At 45.7% G+C, this 20,733-nt stretch overlaps 1 protein-coding gene across 5 annotated transcripts; it reads left to right on the top strand.

Annotated features, from left to right (window-relative positions):
• Positions 1–582: 582 nt before the first annotated feature.
• Positions 583–8,633, top strand: Slc25a51 (solute carrier family 25 member 51). 5 transcript variants are annotated; one of them, XM_051157622.1, is made up of 4 exons: positions 583–777; positions 2,196–2,266; positions 4,351–4,462; positions 6,656–8,633. In XM_051157622.1, the coding sequence occupies exon 4, from the start codon at positions 6,696–6,698 to the stop codon at positions 7,590–7,592; it is 897 nt and encodes a 298-aa protein (XP_051013579.1). In that variant the 5' UTR covers positions 583–777; positions 2,196–2,266; positions 4,351–4,462; positions 6,656–6,695; the 3' UTR covers positions 7,593–8,633. The 5 variants fall into 5 exon arrangements, with proteins under 5 accessions (XP_051013579.1, XP_051013603.1, XP_051013571.1 ...); XM_051157630.1 differs by lacking the exon at positions 583–777 and adding an exon at positions 1,264–1,286; XM_051157646.1 differs by lacking the exon at positions 4,351–4,462.
• Positions 8,634–20,733: the final 12,100 nt, after the last annotated feature.

Raw genomic sequence — 20,733 nt, 5'->3', positions numbered from 1 at the left:
AGACCCCAACGCTACCGGGCGCGCTGGCTGCTTTATGGCACAGTGAGGCCACCGTATAACCTCAGCTCAACGCCTGAGGACTAGCGGCACCCCACAGGCTGACAAAAGGAGTGCCAAAAGTCACAACCAGGACCCAAGGCAGCACAGGGCAACCCCAGCCACCCTGGTACTTTGAGCGAGGCGGTGCCCTGGTCACGTGGCCCGACGCCGCCCCGCCCCGCCCCGCCCTGCCTGGGTCGGGCCTGCTCTGCGCCTGCGCGGGCGCGGGCTCGCTCGCCGGCTGTCCTGCGGGCGAGCGCCCGCGGTCGTGGGTGAGTCCTGGGCTGGGTGGGGAGCGGCGGCCCGTGTGCCCTGGCTTCCGGCGGAGTGAGAGCAGGGCGGCTGGAAGCAGAGCCCTGTGAGCTCCGGAATCCCACGCGCATCCTCGCAGCCGGGGTCTGCCCGCTGCGGCCCGGCTCCGGCCGAGGGGCCTGTGGTGCAGCGGCGCGCTCGGGCCCGAGAGCGCCCACCAGTCGGGGTGCCCGGGGTTCCGGAGCCGCAGGCCCGGGGAAGGGGTCGGCTTTGTCCGCGGCCCGTGATTGCCCGTGGTTCCCCCGTGGCGCTGGCGATTCTGTCCAGCGCCTTCCGCTCCTCACGGGGTGGGCAAATGGAAGCCTGGAGAATGCTGGTTCTGAGACACCATGTTTCATCGCGCAGTAAACAGTCGAACTGAGCTGGACGGGTGGGGGCGGCCGTCAATGGGTCGTTCCGTGTGGATAGTTTTGTTATCAAGTTTAGGTAGGGGATGTCAGCACCTCAGCCATGTTTGTGCCTTTTAGCTTAACCTTTGTCTTGGCCCTTACAGAGCACAGCTGGTCCTAGTGCCCACCTGCTGTTTGTCTGTTTTTACCTGTTGTCTGGTGCACGGAAGACCGAACTGTATGTGGAGTGATCATGCCAAAATTGACCGCTGGCTCCTTTTGCTTTGAAAGGATTCGTAGACTAGGGTCCAGGGCACACTAGAAACAAGCCACAGTCACCCGGAGCGTTTCTTAGAGCCACATGACACTTAGGACAAGAATTGACTCTGGTTTCCTTTGACAGAGGAAGGAAGCTAAGATAGTGGCTTTTCGTCACAGATGTTGTTTTGTATTTGCAGTGGCAGATTGTGCTGGAACTAGTACTTGAACTCTGGCAAACCTTGTTTTTGAATGCTGACTCAGACCTGCTGACGAATGGCAATTCACATCCTTTGCGAATTACAGTTACCCTCTGCCCTGTTTTTGGCCAAAGACCTTTATACTAAGGTCATATGTGCGTTTTGCATATCCCTGTGGGCCGCAAGGTTCATTGAGTATTTAGAATTTACACTGTTTCTTACATTACAGAAGTTTGGCCCTTGTTGGATCAAAGTCAATTTTGCCCATTTGTGATAGGTTCAGTGTTACAGTAAATAAATTTTGTAGTAAATTACAAAGGATCATCATTCATAGAAATTTAAGCAGAAACCCGTTTATCAGGGTTTAGTCAGGATTCAGAGTATAGTAATTAAACATGCCATGTTTTAAATTTTTAAACACTTATGGGTTAGAGGGCTCTAATGTGCCACTATACGTGTATGGAGGTCAGAGGACAACTTTCCAGAATTTTTCTTCCACCATGGGAGTAAGATTAAACTTAGGTCATCAGGCTTGCCAGCAACTTCCTTTCCCTGAGAACCATCTTGCCAGCTCCCATGTTCTGAGCTCTTATCAGAACACTGCACGCTGTCTTTCTTTCTGTTGCTGCATTAAGAACCTGTGCCTGGGCTGGAGAGGTGGCTCGGCTGCTACAGGGTAGGCGCACAACCAAAAATCAGCTAGTTACACCGCTGTAGTGAGTGGAGTGCAGTTTACAGGAAGAGCTTTAAGTCTGGGAGGTTTTCAAAACATTGTTAGGCATGGTGGTGTACACCTTTAATCCCAGCACTCAGGAAGCAGAGCAGTCAGAGCTATGAGTTCGAGGCCAGCCTAGTCTACAGAGCAAGTTTCAGGACAGCTTGGGCTACACAGAGAAACCGTGTCTCAAAAAGAAAAAAAAAATTACTTCTTTCCCCTGTATAAGACTTCTAATATCTAATAATCCAAATGATCAACAATAGGTAGCCAGTAAATAACTGACTATCTAGGCTGTTTTTGGTTGTTTACTAACAAGGCCCATTATTATTGCCATAACAGATTGAATGGAGCAACTTTAGTCTGCAAAATTTTGTCAAGAAACCGAAGGACCAGTTCTGTAAAAGTGAAAAGTAAGTATGCCCTTGTTTGTTTTGCAGTGTTGAAGATTGAGACAAAATAGGTCAGCATTAGCCGGGCATGGTGGCGCACGCCTGTCATCCCAGCACTCGGGAGGCAGAGGCAGGCGGATTGCTGTGAGTTCGAGGCCAGCCTGGTCTACAAAGTGACTCCAGGACAGCCAAGGCTACACAGAGAAACCCTGTCTCAAACAACAACAAAAAAAGGTCAGCATTCTTGCTGAATATGCCCAGAGTGGAGCAAACCTTATTGTGGAAGTGTACAAATAATTTGGGTTTGTCCAAGACCACAGTTGTAAACAGCTGCGAGATGGTGACTTTAGAACTGTTTTATATTGTTGGCTGGGCATGCTGGCAAATGCTGGCCTGCCTCTGGCACGTACTGAACTCTAGGCCAGCCTTAGCTAGATGATGAGACCCTGTAAATGAAGTGTCACAGTGTCAAACTGAGTCCCTGAGTTTGTAAATCACTAGAATATTGTGTGACTATGTACATGAAATATTTTTGTTGATTTTTGTGAGGGTTGGGGGGTAGCAGCACAGGGTTTCTCTGTGCAGTCCTGGCTGTCCTAGAACTCAATATGTAAACCAGGCTGCCCTTAAACTCACAAAGATCCCTCCCCTCCTCCTCCTCCTGAGTGCTGAGATTAAAGACCTGGGCAATCATGCTTGTGGATTTTTGTTGATTTTAATGTTAACTGTGACAATAAAAAAAGAGCAAGACATTATACTATCAGGTATTTCTGTGCCAGTTTATAGTTTTTAAACTCTTACTTAATCTAAGATTGGCAAACATTAGTTTTATATTGTCAAGTGTAGTACTAATAAGAGGTTTTAGCTGGGTGGTGGCGCACGCCTTTAATCCCAGCACTCAGAAGGCAGAGGTGGGTGGATCCCTGTGAGTTCGAGGCCAGCCTGGTCTACAAAGCGAGTCCAGGACAGCCAAGACTACACAGAGAAGCCCTGTCTCAAAAAACAAAAAAACAAAACAAAACCGATTTTAGGCCTGATAGCACCTGTCATTATATTGTTTAGAGGCTGAGGCAGGAGCATGGCTTTATGATGAGTCTTGGCCAAGCTATAAAGCAAGAGCTGGTCTGCCCTTCAGCCTGAGCAGTGAAAAGCATGGGTGTTGAAGACTAAACAGTTAATCATTAACAGGCTCAGTATCTGGCCGGCTTCAATTGCCTATAGAACATTAGTTTAATTCACCATTTTTTTTTTTTTTTTTTTTTGGTTTTTCGAGACAGGGTTTCTCTGTGTAGCCTTGGCTGTCCTGGAGTCACTTTGTAGACCAGGCTGGCCTTGAACTCACAGCGATCCGCCTGCCTCTGCCTCCCGAGTGCTGGGATTAAAGGCGTGCGCCACCACCCCCGCCTTAATTCACCGTATTCTTACAAACCTCCATATATTAAGTAAGGGAAGAGGGCTGGAGAGGCGCCTCAGGTTAAGAGCACATGCTGCTCTTCCTCCAGAGGCCCTGCCTTTGATTCCCAGCACCCACATCAGGTTACTCACAGCCACCTGTAATGCTATGGGCGGGGGCGTTGTCTTATACCTCTGCAGCCTTCTGTACTCATAGGCTTATACCCACATAGGTGTGTGTGTGTGTGCGCACGCGCACGCGTGTGCTTGTGTGCTTGTGTGTGTGTGTGTGTTTAAGGAAAATAATACTGTCTCAAATATAATTAGATACTATTGAAATTTGTAGGACTGGGGAGGTGGATAAGAGTGTTGGAAGTCAATGAAGAGCTGGTTCTTTTTTTGGGAGTACAGGGACATTAAACAACTGGCTACTATGCTCAAAAAAACAGGGGTTGGGGAGGGTGGACAAATACACACAGACATAACTTTTTTGTTTGGTTGGTTTTTTTGAGACAGGGTTTCTCTGTGTAGCCTTGGCTGTCCTGGACTCACTTTGTAGACCAGGCTGGCCTCAAAACTCACAGAGATCAGCCTGCCTCTGCCTCCCCAAGACCTGGGATTATAGGTGTGTGCCACTGGGCCCTCTTAGACATATCTTTTAAAAACAAGAACTTTATAAGAGTATAGAAATTAAACGAGATTTTTTTATAAAGGAAATGCAGTCATCAAAATTGACTTCAGAAGAGAGAAGGCTAACAATGGAAAGCATTGGGACGGTTGTCAGAAAACTGTCATCCTCAGTGCCAGGCTCAGCTGATGTCACAGGTGAGTTCTTGTAATGTTAAAGGAACACGTACAGTTGACACTGGGTGGTGGTGGAGGAACACACCTTCAATCCCGGCACTTGGGAGGCAAGGGCAGTCAGATCTCTGAGTCCAAGGCCAGCCAGGGCTACACAAAACAAAGGTCTTGGCAAGCGTTATTTAGGTAAAAGGATATGTGACCATAGCGGAGTCCTCTCTGTGCTCTAAGGCGAGAGGGGTCACTTTTGACTTACAGTGGCTCCATCTGCAGTGCTCTGCCTCCCTCTCCTGTGCCGGGCTGAGTGACATCATAGAATTCTTTTGACTTTTTCCTGGTGCAAAATAATATGTATGTAGTAGGAACTGCACCTTAAGCAATTTTCACTGTCCAGTGATAAAAATGGCACTGCGTTCTTTTGATGCAAGGTGGCAGCAGGGGCTGCAGCTTCCATTAGCCACACAATCACAAAGGTAAGCAAGCAGCACTGCCTTGCTAAGATACAGTGTTCTGTATGTTAGGTGTGTCACCCTCCTCAGGGACTGGGCTAAATCAAGCTGTGGTTATCAGAATGCAGGAAGCCCTGGGTTCAGTCCCCAGCACCAAAATAAATGCATTTCTGACAGGGTATTTTTATCTCATAATGGATTTATCAGGGTGTAGCCTGAGGAACAGCTATACACCAAATAAGTACTTAAGAAAAGCCCAGTGACATAGCTCAGCCTGTTGAGCGCCTTCTGTACTGCAGAGCGCTCTCTCGGGTCCCCAGGTTATAACTCAATGAACTGAACAGCCTCTGAGGTAGGTGACTTCTCTGTCTTATCAACAAGGCAACTGTGCCTTGCACAAGTTCACAGGCACTGTGTGGTTCTAATCCAGGCAACCAGCAGGTGCTAAGGCTCTTGTGTGTCACTGTAGTTGCAGTATCTCTGAGCTTTTCATAGCTACCCTAAGAGCATTTGACCAAGTTCAAGGTAAGTTACAGTTGTAGGTGCAGAAGAGGGAGAGTGCAGGCCCCTGCTTGTGGCAGGTTACCAGTTCCCCTACGCTGTATTCTTAGAAGGAGAGCCAAAAAAAAAAGAAGAAGGAGAGCCATGGCTGTGCATGCTTTATTCTGTTGTGTGTCTGCAGTGTCGGCTGCTTCTCTGGGCCTGGGCTCTGCCTTCTGCCTTCTGTTTAATGTTATTTTGTTTGTATGTTTTGTCCTGACTGTTAGCCGTTTTCAGAAGCATAGTGTGGTAATGGAGGAAATCTAAAAAGCTTTTGGTTTTGTTCAAACCAAAGGCTTAGTTGGTCTGACATGCTTGATTTCCTATTGAACACTTTCCAGTGTGGCATTGATTGATAACGTCTTGAGTGCTGCTGCTGTGAGCACAGGTATTCATGACTTTGGCTGCATACCCACAGCTGGCATACTACCCATTTGACAGTTCTGTTTGTAATTTACAAGGAGCCTCTGTAATGTTTTTCATAGCATTGTACCATTATAGTCCCGGTTATAGTACGCCATGGATTGTTTTTTTACTTTTTCAAAAATGTATTTGTGTGTGCACACACTGTGCTGTGCCTGTGGAGTCTGAGGACAGCGTTTGGAAAGGCTTGCACCTTGTTTCTGAGGCCTGCTCTGTATTGTTTCAGCACTACCACTCCAGGCTGCCTGTCTTGTGAACTTCTACAACAGGGGTTCTCAACCTGTGGCTCTTGACCCTTTGGGGGATAGAACAACCTTTTTACAAGGATTGAATATCACACTACCCTGCACTGTAATTCTAGAACTCAAGACTGTGAGTTGAAGGCTGGCCTGGGCTGTATACAACAAGCCTGTCTCAAAACAGCAATAGCAACAACAACAAAACCCCACAGAAAACAAACTACCAACCTGTTGTACTGAATTCATCTGTAGAAACAGCACACCGACTGAACCTGAGCAATATGTACAATTAGTAAAAGTTTTTGTAATTCCGGCACTTGGGGAGGCAGAGGCAGGCAAGTCTCTGTGAGTTCCAGGCCAGCCTGGTCTACACAGCGAGTCCAGAACAACCAAGGCTACACAGAGCAACCCTGTCTCAGGAAGAAAAAAAAATTTTTTTTAAAATAAAAATACAGTATTACTAATCTAGTTTTAAGGGGAAATGTAGAGTCTGGAAATTGGAGTAGCACTGGGGCAAAGCTCATGTGTTTCACCGTCTGTAACACCTTTGCCATCATTATCTCTAGGCTGAAAGAAGTCTCCTGGAGAAGACAGGCCATCAGCACCATGATGGACTCAGAAGCACATGACAAGAGGCCCCCAGTGCTGACCTCTTCAAACCAGGACCTGTCACCTCACATTGCGGACGTGGGTGACATAAAGCATTATTTCTGTGGCTGCTGTGCAGCTTTCAACAACGTGGCGATCACATACCCTGTTCAGAAGATCCTCTTTCGGCAGCAGCTGTACGGCATCAAAACCCGGGATGCAATACTCCAGTTGAGGACGGACGGGTTCCGAAACCTGTATCGTGGAATCCTCCCCCCACTGATGCAGAAGACAACCACGCTGGCGCTGATGTTTGGTCTGTATGAGGACCTGTCACGCCTGCTCCGCAAGCATGTGAGCAGTGCTCCCGAGTTTGCCACCAACAGCGTGGCAGCGCTGCTCGCTGGGACAACAGAAGCCATTCTCACTCCATTAGAAAGGGTTCAGACTTTGCTTCAGGACCACAAGCATCATGATAAGTTCACAAACACTTATCAGGCCTTCCGGGCCCTCAGGTGCCATGGAATCGCAGAGTATTACCGAGGCTTGGTGCCTATCCTTTTCCGAAATGGATTCAGCAATGTCCTTTTTTTCGGCCTCCGAGGGCCCATTAAGGAGCACCTGCCCACTGCCACTACTCACAGTGCACATCTGGTCAACGACTTCATCTGTGGGGGTGTGCTCGGTGCCATGCTGGGCTTTCTAAGCTTCCCAATTAATGTTGTAAAAGCCCGAATACAGTCTCAGATCGGTGGGCCATTCCAGTCTTTCCCCATGGTTTTCAAGACAATCTGGCTGGAACGGGACAGGAAACTGATCAATCTTTTCAGAGGCGCTCATCTGAACTACCATCGCTCTCTCATCTCCTGGGGAATAATTAATGCAACTTACGAGTTTTTGTTAAAGATTGTATGATAAGGTCATGACATAAAATGTTATTCTCAACTACCTAGATCCAAGGAGAATGAAATTTGGCTTTGTTCCTAATTGGCTTAAATACAAGTTGGGGCCAGTAAGTCCAGGCCATAATTTATGAACAATGCATTGACAAAAAACAGAATAAAAGGTTTCACTGGGCAGATGTCAGGGCTTTGGTTTGGTCATTACTCAAGAGTGTTAGGCTGTTGCCTGGTAACTTGCCTGTATCTGATGACCTTTCCAGGGCAGCTGTCAGCCAAGACAGATTATTTTGACCCCCAGAAGGGGTTGCTGCACCTTCTGTATGGTGGTGCAGCCCAAGTGTGCTCCCAGCCCAGGCTCCTCAGCTCACTTCCTTGCCTCATTTATTGCTCCTCTCTTAGGAGGGTCGTCTTCATTAAGACCAAGTGGATGTGCCTCGAAGACGGAGGTCAGAGTTGTAGCTGTAGTTCCATGGTGGTTGGGGTTAGCTTTGAAACTAAGTGCTGTTGAGATAGTCACTATCCAAACTTCCTGTGTAGCGTTGATAGCACTGAGCAGCTAATGAAGCCTCCGTTGTACCATTTAGCTTTGGACATTGCCTGTTTGATTCTGAATGTGACTTGAAGCCCTTCCAGAATACCCCGTGCTGTCTTTACTGAACTTGTTGCCAAAGGACAAGGTGACCATGTGAACTTAGGTTGTTCACCTCGTTGTGTTAGACTGTTCGCAGCAAGTGATCTACTGTTTCTCTTGGCTTCTTTGTGCTGCCGGTGCCAACTTAGCTGACAGTGCAGACATTGTCCCTTGTGAGTAGTAACTGGCATGTTCGTCTATCCTGTTCTCTGGTACTAGACTTTTTAAAAAAAATAAACCCTTCCATAAAGTTTTATTTGGGGAGTTTGTTCATAAACTCCTAGGGTTTCTTTTTTCTTGCTTTTTCCGTGCTGCAGAGTGAGGTGAGAAGCAGGTGCTTTTTCCCACCGCTCACTTTCCTGTTTCTCAGGAGAGACTTGAGGGCTCTGACGTCCTGGAGTCCGGCGTACCACTGTGCCCTTTGAGAGGGCGTGGTCTGCATACAGCACCTGCCTTCTGAAGCTGGGCAGGCGTCCACTGGCACAAACGGGGCCAAGGAATCAGAGTTAACTCTCTGGGCAAATGTACCACAACTCACAGTTCAATTGAAGTAATGTCCGTTCTGGACGAGTAGCTTGAGTCTGGAGAGGCTGCCTGTCACGCCCATGGTGAAGCTTGTTTCCCAGGGTTTGTCAGGACAGAGTCAGTTTCTTTGTGTTGTTTTTTCAATGGTGCTAGGAAGGGACCTACCCAGTGCTGTGCACACGCCAGGCATGTGCTCTCGCACTGCGCGGCACTCCAGCTACGCCAGGCTTGTGTTTGTCTTGTTTTGTTTTGAGACAGGGTCTCAACATGTAGCCCAGGCTGGTCTTGAACTCACAGAAGTCTACCTGGTTTTGCCTTCCGAGTGCTGGGATTAAAGGTGTCCCCAGTCTCTAAAGATAGGTCTCTTACTAACAGTTTTTCATCTCTGGGTAACTGCATGCAAGTGTGCATATATCCCTACAAATTGAAATTAGACCCTCAACTGCAGCTTTTGGGAAGTTTCTGGGGAAGAAACACCTCTGGCCCCCTCTGACTACACTGAGGCCAGCAAACGACCTTCCAGCTATAAAGGTGGGGAGCCAAGGTATGTGGGTGGCAGTAAAGGAGGCCAGTGGCTTTGGAGCGACACTGACAGAAGATTTTGTGCAGTGCAGTGTGGACAGTAAGGGAGATGTGAGGACCGAGCAGACAAGACGTTGACACAGATACAGTTTGGAAGGAGGGACAGACGGGAGGGGCACCCTGGTTCTTGGCCCCATGTTCATATATAGCATTGCGCTCCCATGGGCCCCTTGGAGGCAGCACAGGGAAGGTGTGTTCGCCAGGGATTACGCCCTGGCCGGGCCTGAGTGTCACTGGCTTCACAGGCTTCGTTTCCTTTTCTTTACACTCCACACAGGTGGTGAATGTTTCCACTGTTAAGCACTCCTGTGAAATATGTGAGGATGGTAAGGGCAATGCTTTGGCTTTTGCTGTCTTGATTATGTGGCATTTTAAAACAATTGCTAAACTTTTTAAATGATTTTTAACTTGTAAACGTTTTTTGTCACTCTCAGCCTAAACTGCAGCATATGACAGAGACAGCTTTTGACTCCTATAAATTTAAGTTTGACCCCCTCCCTCGCCCCCAAATCAGAACTTGTAACCCACTTTGTCTGAACTTTCATGTCAGGATATAATTAATAGATTCTAACTAGTGCAGTAATGTTTTTTAAACGCAGAAAGACTGGAGGATGCTCTGAAAAGCTTTAAAGTGGCCTCTTCTGTTACGCGTGTGGCACAGGTGGCTCATGAGCACAGAACACTCATGTCCTGTGCTTCTTAGCTGATCCCTTCAGAAACATGAGTTTTGCATTTAACACACCTCATGCGAACCCTCAGGACCGTTCCAGAGTCAGCGCAGCCTTTGCACGGTGGCAGATTGGTGTCTTACCTTCCTTTGTGGTTAGAAACAGATGTCTGTGCCTGTCAGCATCTATCTTGTGGTTGGCTGTATAATCACTCGCTGTATATTGTGACCCTGTGCAATAAATAAAGCTGAGTTGTACATAAATAGCTATATCTGGGTACCCAATAGTCCTGAACTCAGTGGCACTGTAGATAAATGTAGATAGCCCTGTAAGGTCAAAGGGCTGGCTGATGAACACAGCTTCGCAGGAGCTATGTGCAGTGTGGGCTGCGGTCACAGCTGAGGGCCAGATGGTCGGCAGATGGGCACTCATACTTGGTTTCTTTATGTCAAATGTATCATTTCTCATATACAAATAAATGCATATCAAAAACTTGAATATGGTCTCTCTAGATTACATTTTTTAAATAGTTTTTAGGTTTTAACACTCTTCTGTGTATAAATGTAATGCTCTTCTTTGCTTGCCAGATTACTGAGGAGGTCTACACAAGCTTTGGATGCTCTTTTGAGTTGGGACTGAGTTTGAGAAAGTCTGTTAAATATTTGTGTTAACTTTTGGGAAGTTGGAATACAATTTGGTGTTTTGTGGCTGGGTAGTCTCTTACCACTAGCACTTTTCGGGGAGGGTGTGGTCGATTAGCCTACCAGTCTTTGTGATGATAATTCATCTGGAGGCTCAGCAAGGGCACCACACATGTTTAGTAGGAGGGTCTGCCCTTTGTTGCAAAGCATTTTGTTTCCTAAATGCTTTCCTCCCCTGTGACACACTTCCCCACATCGTCATTTCATTTGTCAGTCATTTCTGCTGAACTGGCTCCCCTCTAATCGTGTAAATGAGGTAAATAGCCTGGATATTGGTGCTTTTTCACATCTTTGGTCTCCATTGAGGAATCACTGCCATGGCATACTGGCCTGTGGGCATGTCTGTAGAGACAAATCTTTTTTTCCCATTTTTTGAAAGAGTCTCACTGTGTAGCCCCAGCTGGCCTGGAACTCACTGTATAGACCATGTTTGCTTGGAACCCACAGAGACCCACCTTCTTCTGCCTCTGCCAGCTGGAATATTATTTTCTTGATTGCTAATTGATCTAGGAGGATCCAGCCCACTGTGGACAGTGCCAAGTAGGCCTGGGCTGTACAAGAGAGGGAGCCGACTGAGCCTGGAACCGAGCCAGTTAGCAGCAGCCTGTCCTGTTTTCCATTCCAGGCTCCAGGCTTAGCCTACCCTGGATTCCATCCGTGGTGGACAGTGAGGTGACATAAGCCATTTTGCCTCAGGTTGTTTGCTCAGTGTTTTCTCACAGCAATGAGAAAGCAAACATACAATTCTAAGTTACTCCCTGTTCCTAGAAAAAGCTAGGCGAGGGAGGAGACCCAATTCTATCATCTTAATTTCTGATTTTGTTTAGGAAATATCCATATACCTGCCCAGTATTACAAAACTGCCCTTTTAGGGCAAAGCATTCTGAGTATTGAGAGTCTGCCCCTAAAACATTAGCTGATAGTAGATTCTGAAGGAAAATGGAAACCTCTGTTGAATGCTGAATTAGTTGTGTGCATCCTACATGGGGGGGGGCAGGTCATCTTGAGAAATGAATCGCAGTCGTCCGTGTTAGTAGGTGCTTTTAGCTCATCAGTGATTTGCAGATAAACAAGTGGCACTAAGCCCTTCTTCCCTGGCCAGCAGTCAGCACCTGCTCCAGTGGGTGCCTGAGTGCTTGTCAGTTTTTCTTAGGGTTAAGTTGTAATTTGCTTTGAGACTAAAGTCATGTGTCAAAAAAAAAAAAAAAAAAGAGAGGGAACCTCACCGCCAGAGGATAGGGAGTTTGGAGTGGAGCCGTGCTAGGCAAGCAGGAAGGGTGCTAGGGACAAGGAAATGTACTTAGGACCATAGAAACCACTGCTTTGCACCACACGGGCGTGCCAGCCATTTCTTCCTTTTTTCTGCGTTGACACCTGGCTTGGCAGCGTGGTCAAATAAAGTGCTTCATTTTGACACAGTCTTGAATCAGACATGCTCTTATTCTGAAATGAAGATGGTTTCTCCCAGCATGCCATGGCTGGCACTCCTGGTTCAGTCGGTGTGCTTGGGCTATGTCGCTGATCAAGAGCTTTCAAACAGGCTCTGTGTCCTAGGACTTCGACCCACTAAGGTTCTAGTTCCACACAAGAAGCACACTCTCATCCGGGTCTCCTGTTTCAAAGGTGTTCTTTTGGTTTGCTTTGGTTTTGTTTTGGTTTTTCAAGACAGAGTTTCTTGGTATAACAGAGCCCTGGCTGTCCTGGGCTCGCTTTGTAGACCAGGTTGGTCTCGAACTCACAGAGATCACAGACTCATAATTGCTTAGGAATTTCTTCTAAGAGTCAGAGGTCTACAAAATGCTCATCCCCACTTAAACAAGATTGGTCTTAAATTATATTTGTTTCTCCCCTCAAAAGTTAAATCTATAACAGATTTACTCATTTCACAGTCACAAAAATATAAGCAAAGTTTTATGTCTAGCCATGATAAATAACAAAAAGAAGAAATACACAGAAAGCCACTTGCACACCTGAATCTATATTGGGGGAACTCACTTCAGAAGGGTGATGGCAGGGACTGAGAAGGGGCCAGAGTACTCTGCTTAGGGAGTTGGGGTTTTCAGGGACAGACATCTGTCTAAACTTAGCTAATGTATACTTAATACTTAAATTTCATAGGCAAATTTTATTTTAAAATTACAATTTTGATTATATTGAGTTTTACAAAGATGGGTATAGGGAGCAGGAGACGGATGGCTCACTGGTTAAGAGCACTGTCTGCTCTTCCAAAAGTCCTGAGTTCCATTCCCAGCAACCAGATGGTGGTTCATAACCATCTGTAATGTGATCTGCTCTCCTCTTCTGGCCTGCAGGTGTACATGCAGGCTGAACACTATATGCATAATAAAAATAAATAAATTAAAAAAAAAAAAGAAATATGGGTATAGATTTAAGCAGTTCAAAAAGTAAGTGGGTTGAGTGTTGGTGATAGAAGCAGTTAAGTGCTGGTGGAGAATCCTGGTTAATGGATGGTCACAGCTTTGCTGTGAGCCTTTCAATAATAAACTGTTAGAATACGCTATGTATTTCGATGTACTGAATGCTGGTGTAAGTGTGGACAGTAGTAGTGCTGTTCTTGTAGTGAGCTGGCAAGACGTCCATGGAGTTACAGAGGCTGTGGGAATGCCATAACATCATATGGCCTAGGAACTTCTGTTCCAGTATTGGCAAGCCCAGGCGCACACCCCAGCTAATGTGGCAGTTGTTTACTTCATTTTGTGTTTGGTGTTGGGGATGGAATCCAGGACTGCACGGAAAAGCAGGCACTGTACCACCAGCTCCTCTGTGGTGTGCTCCCAATTCATTCTCTCGTAAAACAGCTACAGTGTGGGCGCCTACCCACTTCTGACCAGCAGGCGCTAAGGGAGGAGCCATTGTTTTCCTGTCAGGAACTGTAATTTTTAAGAAACACTAGGAACTCCTTTAATGAAATACATTGGTTTGGTTTGTATTCTGTGTATGGATGTTTTAGCTATGCGTGCTTTCAGTGCCCCCAGAGGCCAGAAGAGGGTGTCAGGCCCCTCCTAGAACTGGAGAAATAGGCAGTTGTGAGCTGCAGTGTGGAGCTGGGAATTGAATTCTGGTCCTCTGGGAAAGCAGCCAGTGTTCTTAACTTCTGAGCATCTCTCCAGCTCCTCAATGAAGAAGAAGAAGAAGAAGAAGAAGAAGAAGAAGAAGAAGAAGAAGAAGAAGAAGAAGAAGAAGAAGAAAAAGAGAAGAAGAAGAAGAAGAAGAAGAAGAAGAAGAAGAAGAAGAAGAAGAAGAAGAAGAAGAAGAAGAAGAAGAAGAAGAAGAAGAAAAAGACTTTAGGATGAGGGTAGTAGTTCATGGCTACGAGTAGAAGACCAGTCTCTCTTGTCAGTTCAGGCCACCAGGTGACTACATAATGAGTCTTGTCTCAGAAAAAACAAAAACAGCTTACTCAAAGAACAGTTCAGGTTAACCCCTTCTAAGTACAGTGTATTCATAAGAGCTGATATTTTGTATTTCTTTTTCTTTTTTGCCCTTGTTACCTAGTATTTACTTAATATTAAAAAGCAGTCTGAAAAAAAAATAAAATAAAGCAGTCTGTTCACATTTTACCCTAACAAAAACTAATGTTTTATTGCAGAGGGCTTGCTAGTTAATGTAAACACAGCCGTGCATCATACTCAAAATGTAAATGGATTCCAAGGAAGAAAGGAAGAGAGGGAGAATAATTTTATTTTCCAAGGCTGGGGATCTAACTCTGCCTCCAGGCTGCTAAGCAGGCTCTCTACTTAAGCCCTAAACAAATGAATTACTTACTCCTAAATGTTTTGTTTTCATTGTTACTGGCAACAAGAGGGGTTGAGTTGGGGCTGGGGGCTGTTATTTATAGCTCCAGCTAGTGCTTTAACAGCAGCTCTCCCTTTTTCCCCCTCAAGATAAGGTTTCTTTGTGTAAAAGAGCCCCTGGCTGTCTTGGACTCACTTTGTAGACCAGGCTGGCCTCCAACTGAGAGATCCACCTGCCTCTGCTTCCCGAGTGCTGGGATCAAAGGCCAGCACCACCACGACCGGCCCAGCAGCTTTCCTCTTAGTTTAGAAAAGCCACACCGCATCAAGTCCTTTTCTAGAAAGATGATCTCAGTGTAAATGCTTAGTAAGGTAGATGTTAACCTGGAGAGATCTTGGCTCCAGCGGAAGAGGTGTCACGCTGCTAACATGCTGGGAACGATGGCGCTGATGAACACTTTGTTGTCCACCCATCCTGTCAATCCCAGTGTTGTCTTCTGGGGCCAGTGAGATGGCTCAGCTGACCTGACCACCCGAGAACCTACTTAGACGTAGTGTGGTGGTTTGAATGGGAATGGCCTCCATAGACTTGTGTGTTTGAATGCTTGGCCCACAGGGAGGTGTGGCCTTGTTGGAGGAAGTGTGTCACTGTGGGGGCGGGCTTTGTGGTCTCCTATGCTCAAGCTCCGCCCAGTGCAGAAGAATCTCCTCTTGGCTGTCTTCAGACCAAGATGTGTAACTCTCAACAGCCAAGGCTACACAAAGAGACCCTGCCTTGAGAAACCAAAAAAATAAAAAGATGTGTAACTCGTTTCCTCCAGCACCATGTCTGCCTGAGTGCTGCCAAACCTCCCACCGTGATGATAAGAGACTGAACCTCTGAAACTGTAAGCCAGACCCAATTAAATGTTTTATAAGTGTTTCCCTGGTCATGGTGTCTCTTCACGGCAACAAAACCCTAAGACAGGAGGAAAGAGAGAAATGACTCCCTGAAAGTTATCCTCTGACCTCTCCACACACACACCATGTCATTCTCCCACACACAACAATACATTTACACATAAAAAAATTAAAGGTGTTTTCTGATCGACTTTATGCAGAAATCCATCCATTATCCATAAAAAATTAATCCTAATCATTTCTGTATTTCTGTGGTCCTTAGGCTTGCAGTAGCCGCAGGAAACTGGGTAGATAAGAGAGGTGGGGCTTTCAGACAGGCAAAGGCAGACAATCAAGCTGTGGACTAGCACCAATGGCTTAACTCTTGTAGATGATTCTAATGTACGTTAGAGCCCTTTGCTACGGGAGGGACTTGGAGGAAAAGGCAGCTGGTCTACCTCACTATTCAGAAGGCTCAGATTTTCCCACTGGGGGATGGGCTAGAGAGCACGAAGCCTCTTCAAAGTGAGAGTACATGATGATCAAGTCAGAGCTAATCAACACAGCTTCTAGCACAGATTTCTAATTGTGAGTGAGAGCAAGGAAACGCTGTTTGGGACCTACGTACGCTTCCTGTTACTGAACAAAATAAATCAATTTAAAATGTGGAAAGGGAGGGGGACGGGAGAGATGGCTCAGAGGTTAAGAGCACTGACTGCTCTTTCAGAGGTCCTGAGTTCAATGCCCAGTAATTGGTGCCCTCTTCTGGCATGCAGGCACAATACTGTATACATAAAACCTTAAATAATGTGGAAAGGGGGCCACTGAGACAGTTCCTGTGGTAAAGGTGCTTGATACCAAGCCTGATGACTAGGGCTCAATGTCCCAATGCTGAACATCTGGAAAAGAGAACTGACCTCCATAGCTATACCGTGGCACAAACACCCACCCACCCCCACCCCCACACTCCTACATAACAAATAAATGTAATAATTAGATCTTAAGAGGTAGGAAGGTTTATTTTGGCTCAGTGTTGGAGGTTATAGTTCATGGTTTGCTGACTCCATTGTTTGGGGCCTCTGAAGCAGTATGCCTGTGCTGTTGGGGTATCACATGGCAGAGCCAAGTGCTTACTGTGTGGCAGTCAGGAAGCAGGGTGGGAAAGGGGCCACTCTCCAAACGGACATCCCCCAAATAGACCTACTACCTCCTCAGTGTGCCGTGGGTTAGGAAACACCGCGGACCCAAACGACTGCAGGGGCAAGTGTTGCTGGTTGTTTGCGTCCTATAGGACTTGGAAGATGAGAATGTGTTAGGTGTGGTGGTACTGACTTGTAATTCCACTTCTCAGGAAGCTGAGGCAGAAAGACCACAAATCTGAAGTCAACCTGGGCTACACAGGGAGATCATCTCAAGCAAAAACTAAGAATCTGATGAGCGTGCCTATGAGCACACACACATGCATGCAGAAGTTAATATCAGGTGTTGTTTTTTAAGCCATCCATCTTATTTTTGAGACAGGGTCTCTCGCTGGGACCTGGAGGCTCATGGTTAGGTTAGACTGGCTGGCCTGCGAGCCCCTGGGATCTGTCTGTCCGTCTTTACAGCTCTGGGGTTCATAAGCACAGAGCAGGACACTTGGGCTTTCATGTGGATGCTGGAGATGATGCTCACCAACTGAGCCTTCTCTCCAGCTCTGTGGTTTTTCTTTTCAGCTCCGAGATGCAGAAACCAAGTACATATAGTGTTTCACGAATACCTGCCCAGATGGAAAGCCAGAAGTTAATAGTTTTAAACGCAGAAACAGCTGTTCACTCTTAAGTAGAGTGTCTTTAAGGAACAGCACTGGGGACTATTTTAAAGTCATTACTGATTCTAAATATTCTGGTCTTTCCACATTTTTGTCCTGATCCTAGAAAAATTTTACTTAAATTATACAGCAAAACTGCACTGAAGTTCTATTGCTGTATAAAAAACTGTGACCATGTTTTCTGCAGGTTGAACCCAGTGACCGTTATCGAAGCAGTACAGCTGTTAGGTCAAGAAGGTCAAAGGCTAGAGCCCTAACTCGCTACGGATGCTGAAAAAGAACGATGCCTGCTGCATAAGGATTAAGTACTGAGCCAAACTCATCACACAGCAAGTGTAATGACCAAAAGCCTGTATCAGGGAGAAGATGAGAACATGCCATGCCATTTGTTTTGCAGTGGGGAGAGCCAGCTAGTGTACGAGGCATCCTCTCTAGAGTCCCCAGAAGGAACACAGCTCACTCACTGATGCCTTGGGCTGCTCTTTTGTATAGGGACCCTTTTTTTTTCTTTTTTTTCTCCCCTGAGACAGGGCCTCTGTATTAGCCTTGGCTGTCCTGGACTTGCTTTGTAGACCAGGCTGGTCTCAAACTCACAGCAGTCCGCCTGCCTCTGCCTCCCAAGTGCTAGGATTAAAAGCATGTGCCACCACACCCAGTTTAGGACCCATTTTTAACCTGAAACTGTAACTTCATCTCTGTTCTGGTTTAAACCACTAAGAGAAAAAAATAATGTATATCATTAATATGCATTAGAATGCAGATTTCTTGCCTTTAAAAAAAAAAATCTCACTAATACTGACTGGTCTTGAACTTGTGGTCCTCATGCCTCAACCACTCAAGTGCTGCAATTATAGGCATGAGACCCAGCTAAAAAGCCCTATTTTTAAGTATCTTCAAATATGAACGAAATTCATTCTTGCTCGCTTAGTTGCAAGATGGGGGTTACACTGACCCTACATTTTTTTTTTTTTTTTTTTTTTTTTTTGGTTTTTCAAGATAGAGTTTCTCTGTGCAGCCTTGGCTTTTGCTTTGTAGACCAGGCTGGCCTCAAATTCATAGAGATCTCCCTGCCCCTGCCTCCCAGAGTGCTGGGATTACAGGTCACTGTGTCTGGCTGGCCTTAGACTCTTAATGCCAAGGCTTGAGTGGTCTTTGCATCTCAGGGTGCTTGGAAGTGCAGGTCTGGGCCACTGACCTGGTCAAATCATTTTCTCTTATCTCTAGTACATGGAGAAATCAAAATCCTGAGTATAAAAAGTATAAAATCTTATACATTTTCTTCTGCATCTTTTAAAATGACAATAGGTTTATATAATAGAATAACTGGTTAATAATCAAAATGTAGAGCCGGACTGTACTGGTGGTACACGCCTTTGATCTCAGTACTCAGGAAGCAGAGGCAGATGGACTTCTTTAAGTCTGAGGCCAACTTGGTCTATATGGTGAATTCCAGGCCAGTAAGACCTGCATTGTGAGGACCTTTCTCAAACAGACAAACAAAAATTCATGAAAACAACCCCCTCCCAAATTTGGCATGACCTCTAATTTTTTTCTGGAGTTTGGATGATAGGCCAAGTTATTATCAGTAGTAAAGTATTCTGTGCCTTGTGCTCAGAACTGGTCTAAAAATGCCTACCCATCTGGTGAAAGCAAAATTCTTCAAGCCACTAGAATATGTGATATTCCATCAACCTTTCAAACATGCTAATCACACACAAAAGTGTGTCAAATGTTTGCAAGTAGCATTTATTTCTTAAAATTACACTGAGGTAGACCTATACCAAAATAAATATTCAGTACACATAGAAAGGTTCAGTGAAACCTGAAGATTTTATGTAGGTACGTGTCATCTGCCTATCCACTCAATGGCTAAAAACAATTCACTGGGAAAAATAAAAACCATTTACATTTTTAGAAAGCTTCTCTATTCTGAAATGAAGATTTCACATACCAAAACCTTTCTAAAAGTAGCTTTAATTATAGATAACAAATGAAGGGACAACACAGTGCTCTTTGTGACTATCTTTGAATGGGTATCTTTCCTCACAGGGAGGTGGAAGATGTGCAACCCATGATTCTTAGTGTCCATCTAGGTAAGAGCTACTTAATCTGTGAGCCCAGACCCACGTGACAATGTAGGGCCGCTGCTCATAACAGGGCAGGAAACAAGTGTGCAGCCTGTAACTCATAGCCCGCAATACCTGCCCTGGACTGATGTCTATTTCATATGCTTCTATAGAGACCTTAGTTTTATCTCTGTCCCCTGCGTACCTGAACTAGTCTAGGCATATGGTAGGGATTCAAATCCATGTTCAATGAAAAATGGAGTCATAATTTAGTTTTCAAAATCAGTACGAAATACCCAGATGAAGATAGCATGTTAATCATTAACAAACAAACAAAACAAACGAAAACAATCCGAGGCTACCTCTGGCTCAGTATTTTTTCCATCACATTTTGGCTTTGTGAGAACTTCAGGCCACACATAGTGGGGGTTCGTTTGATTCATTCAAGATATTTATTGAACACCTACTCTGACAGACCCTGTCCCAGGCACTGTGGATACAAGAATAAAGAAGGGAGCCCTGCCCTCAAGGAGCGCACAGTCTAGCAGAAGGACCAATAGCACCTTAGAACCTGCTCAGAAAGTATTCTGGTGGATGGCATATTAACTAGAATATTCCAAGTTTGCCAAAAATATAAACCTAAAATTTGTGCCCCCACCCTCCCCAAAATGAAACAGTTTGGAGATGAAGGACATGGTCAAATTTAAATGAAAATTCAAATATCTATTCTCTGTGTAAAAGCCATGAAATCTACAAGCTGGAGGCTTGGGCAAGTACAGATTGAGCCTATCTTAAAAGACTGACCAGATTTAAATCATGAACACTATTATTCCTAGGGGTAAGTGCCACTTATAGTGACATTTATATATACATACATTCAAACGATGTGTGCATGAGACATGCTCCTTAGAGCTTTTGATTAAACCTCTCAGGTCATTTACAACACAAGACAGCAGCATAAAGGCGTTGGTGCTGATGTCTGCTATCACTGAGCGGGCGCAGTTCTCTGGGCACAGTCTAGAGTTCTCTACAGCATGTGCATGTGACAGCAGTCTTACTCTACAGTGAAACTAACGTGATAACCAAGTACACATTGTACTGGTTATTCAATGGCAACTCCCAGTTTTAAGCCTCCCTGGACTTTCCTTTTCCTTCCTTCCTCTTCTGCACCTGTCTTCTTTGTTCTTAGCAGTGTGAAGGACCCTGTGCACGCAGAGCCTGTGCTGTCACCCGCTAGCTCTTAAGCCAGCAGCGGCCCTGGTTTGTACATCCCTTCCTTGGCTCCAATGAAAAGGAGCCCCAGCTTTAACTGGGGGTGTTGTTTTTCAGATGATGAGTAGAACAAAGCCAAAGGAGCTGCCTCACAAACTAACCAGAACTTGAACGGATATTTTTGTAGGCACCGACCAGGACTGGTTAACTCATGTCACAGCCCATAGCTTGAAGACAGCACAGAAGAAAGTGGAGCCTGTAGAAACAGGCATATTGATAGAATGCATTTACTTTGCAGGTATGAAGCATTTCTTTAAAAGCTAAC

The sequence above is a fragment of the Acomys russatus genome, chromosome 2 (genome assembly GCF_903995435.1).
Source record: "Acomys russatus chromosome 2, mAcoRus1.1, whole genome shotgun sequence".
NCBI lineage: Eukaryota > Metazoa > Chordata > Mammalia > Rodentia > Muridae > Acomys > Acomys russatus.
The sequence above is the reverse complement of the archived record's forward strand: the minus strand, read 5'-3'. Positions and strand labels throughout refer to the sequence as shown.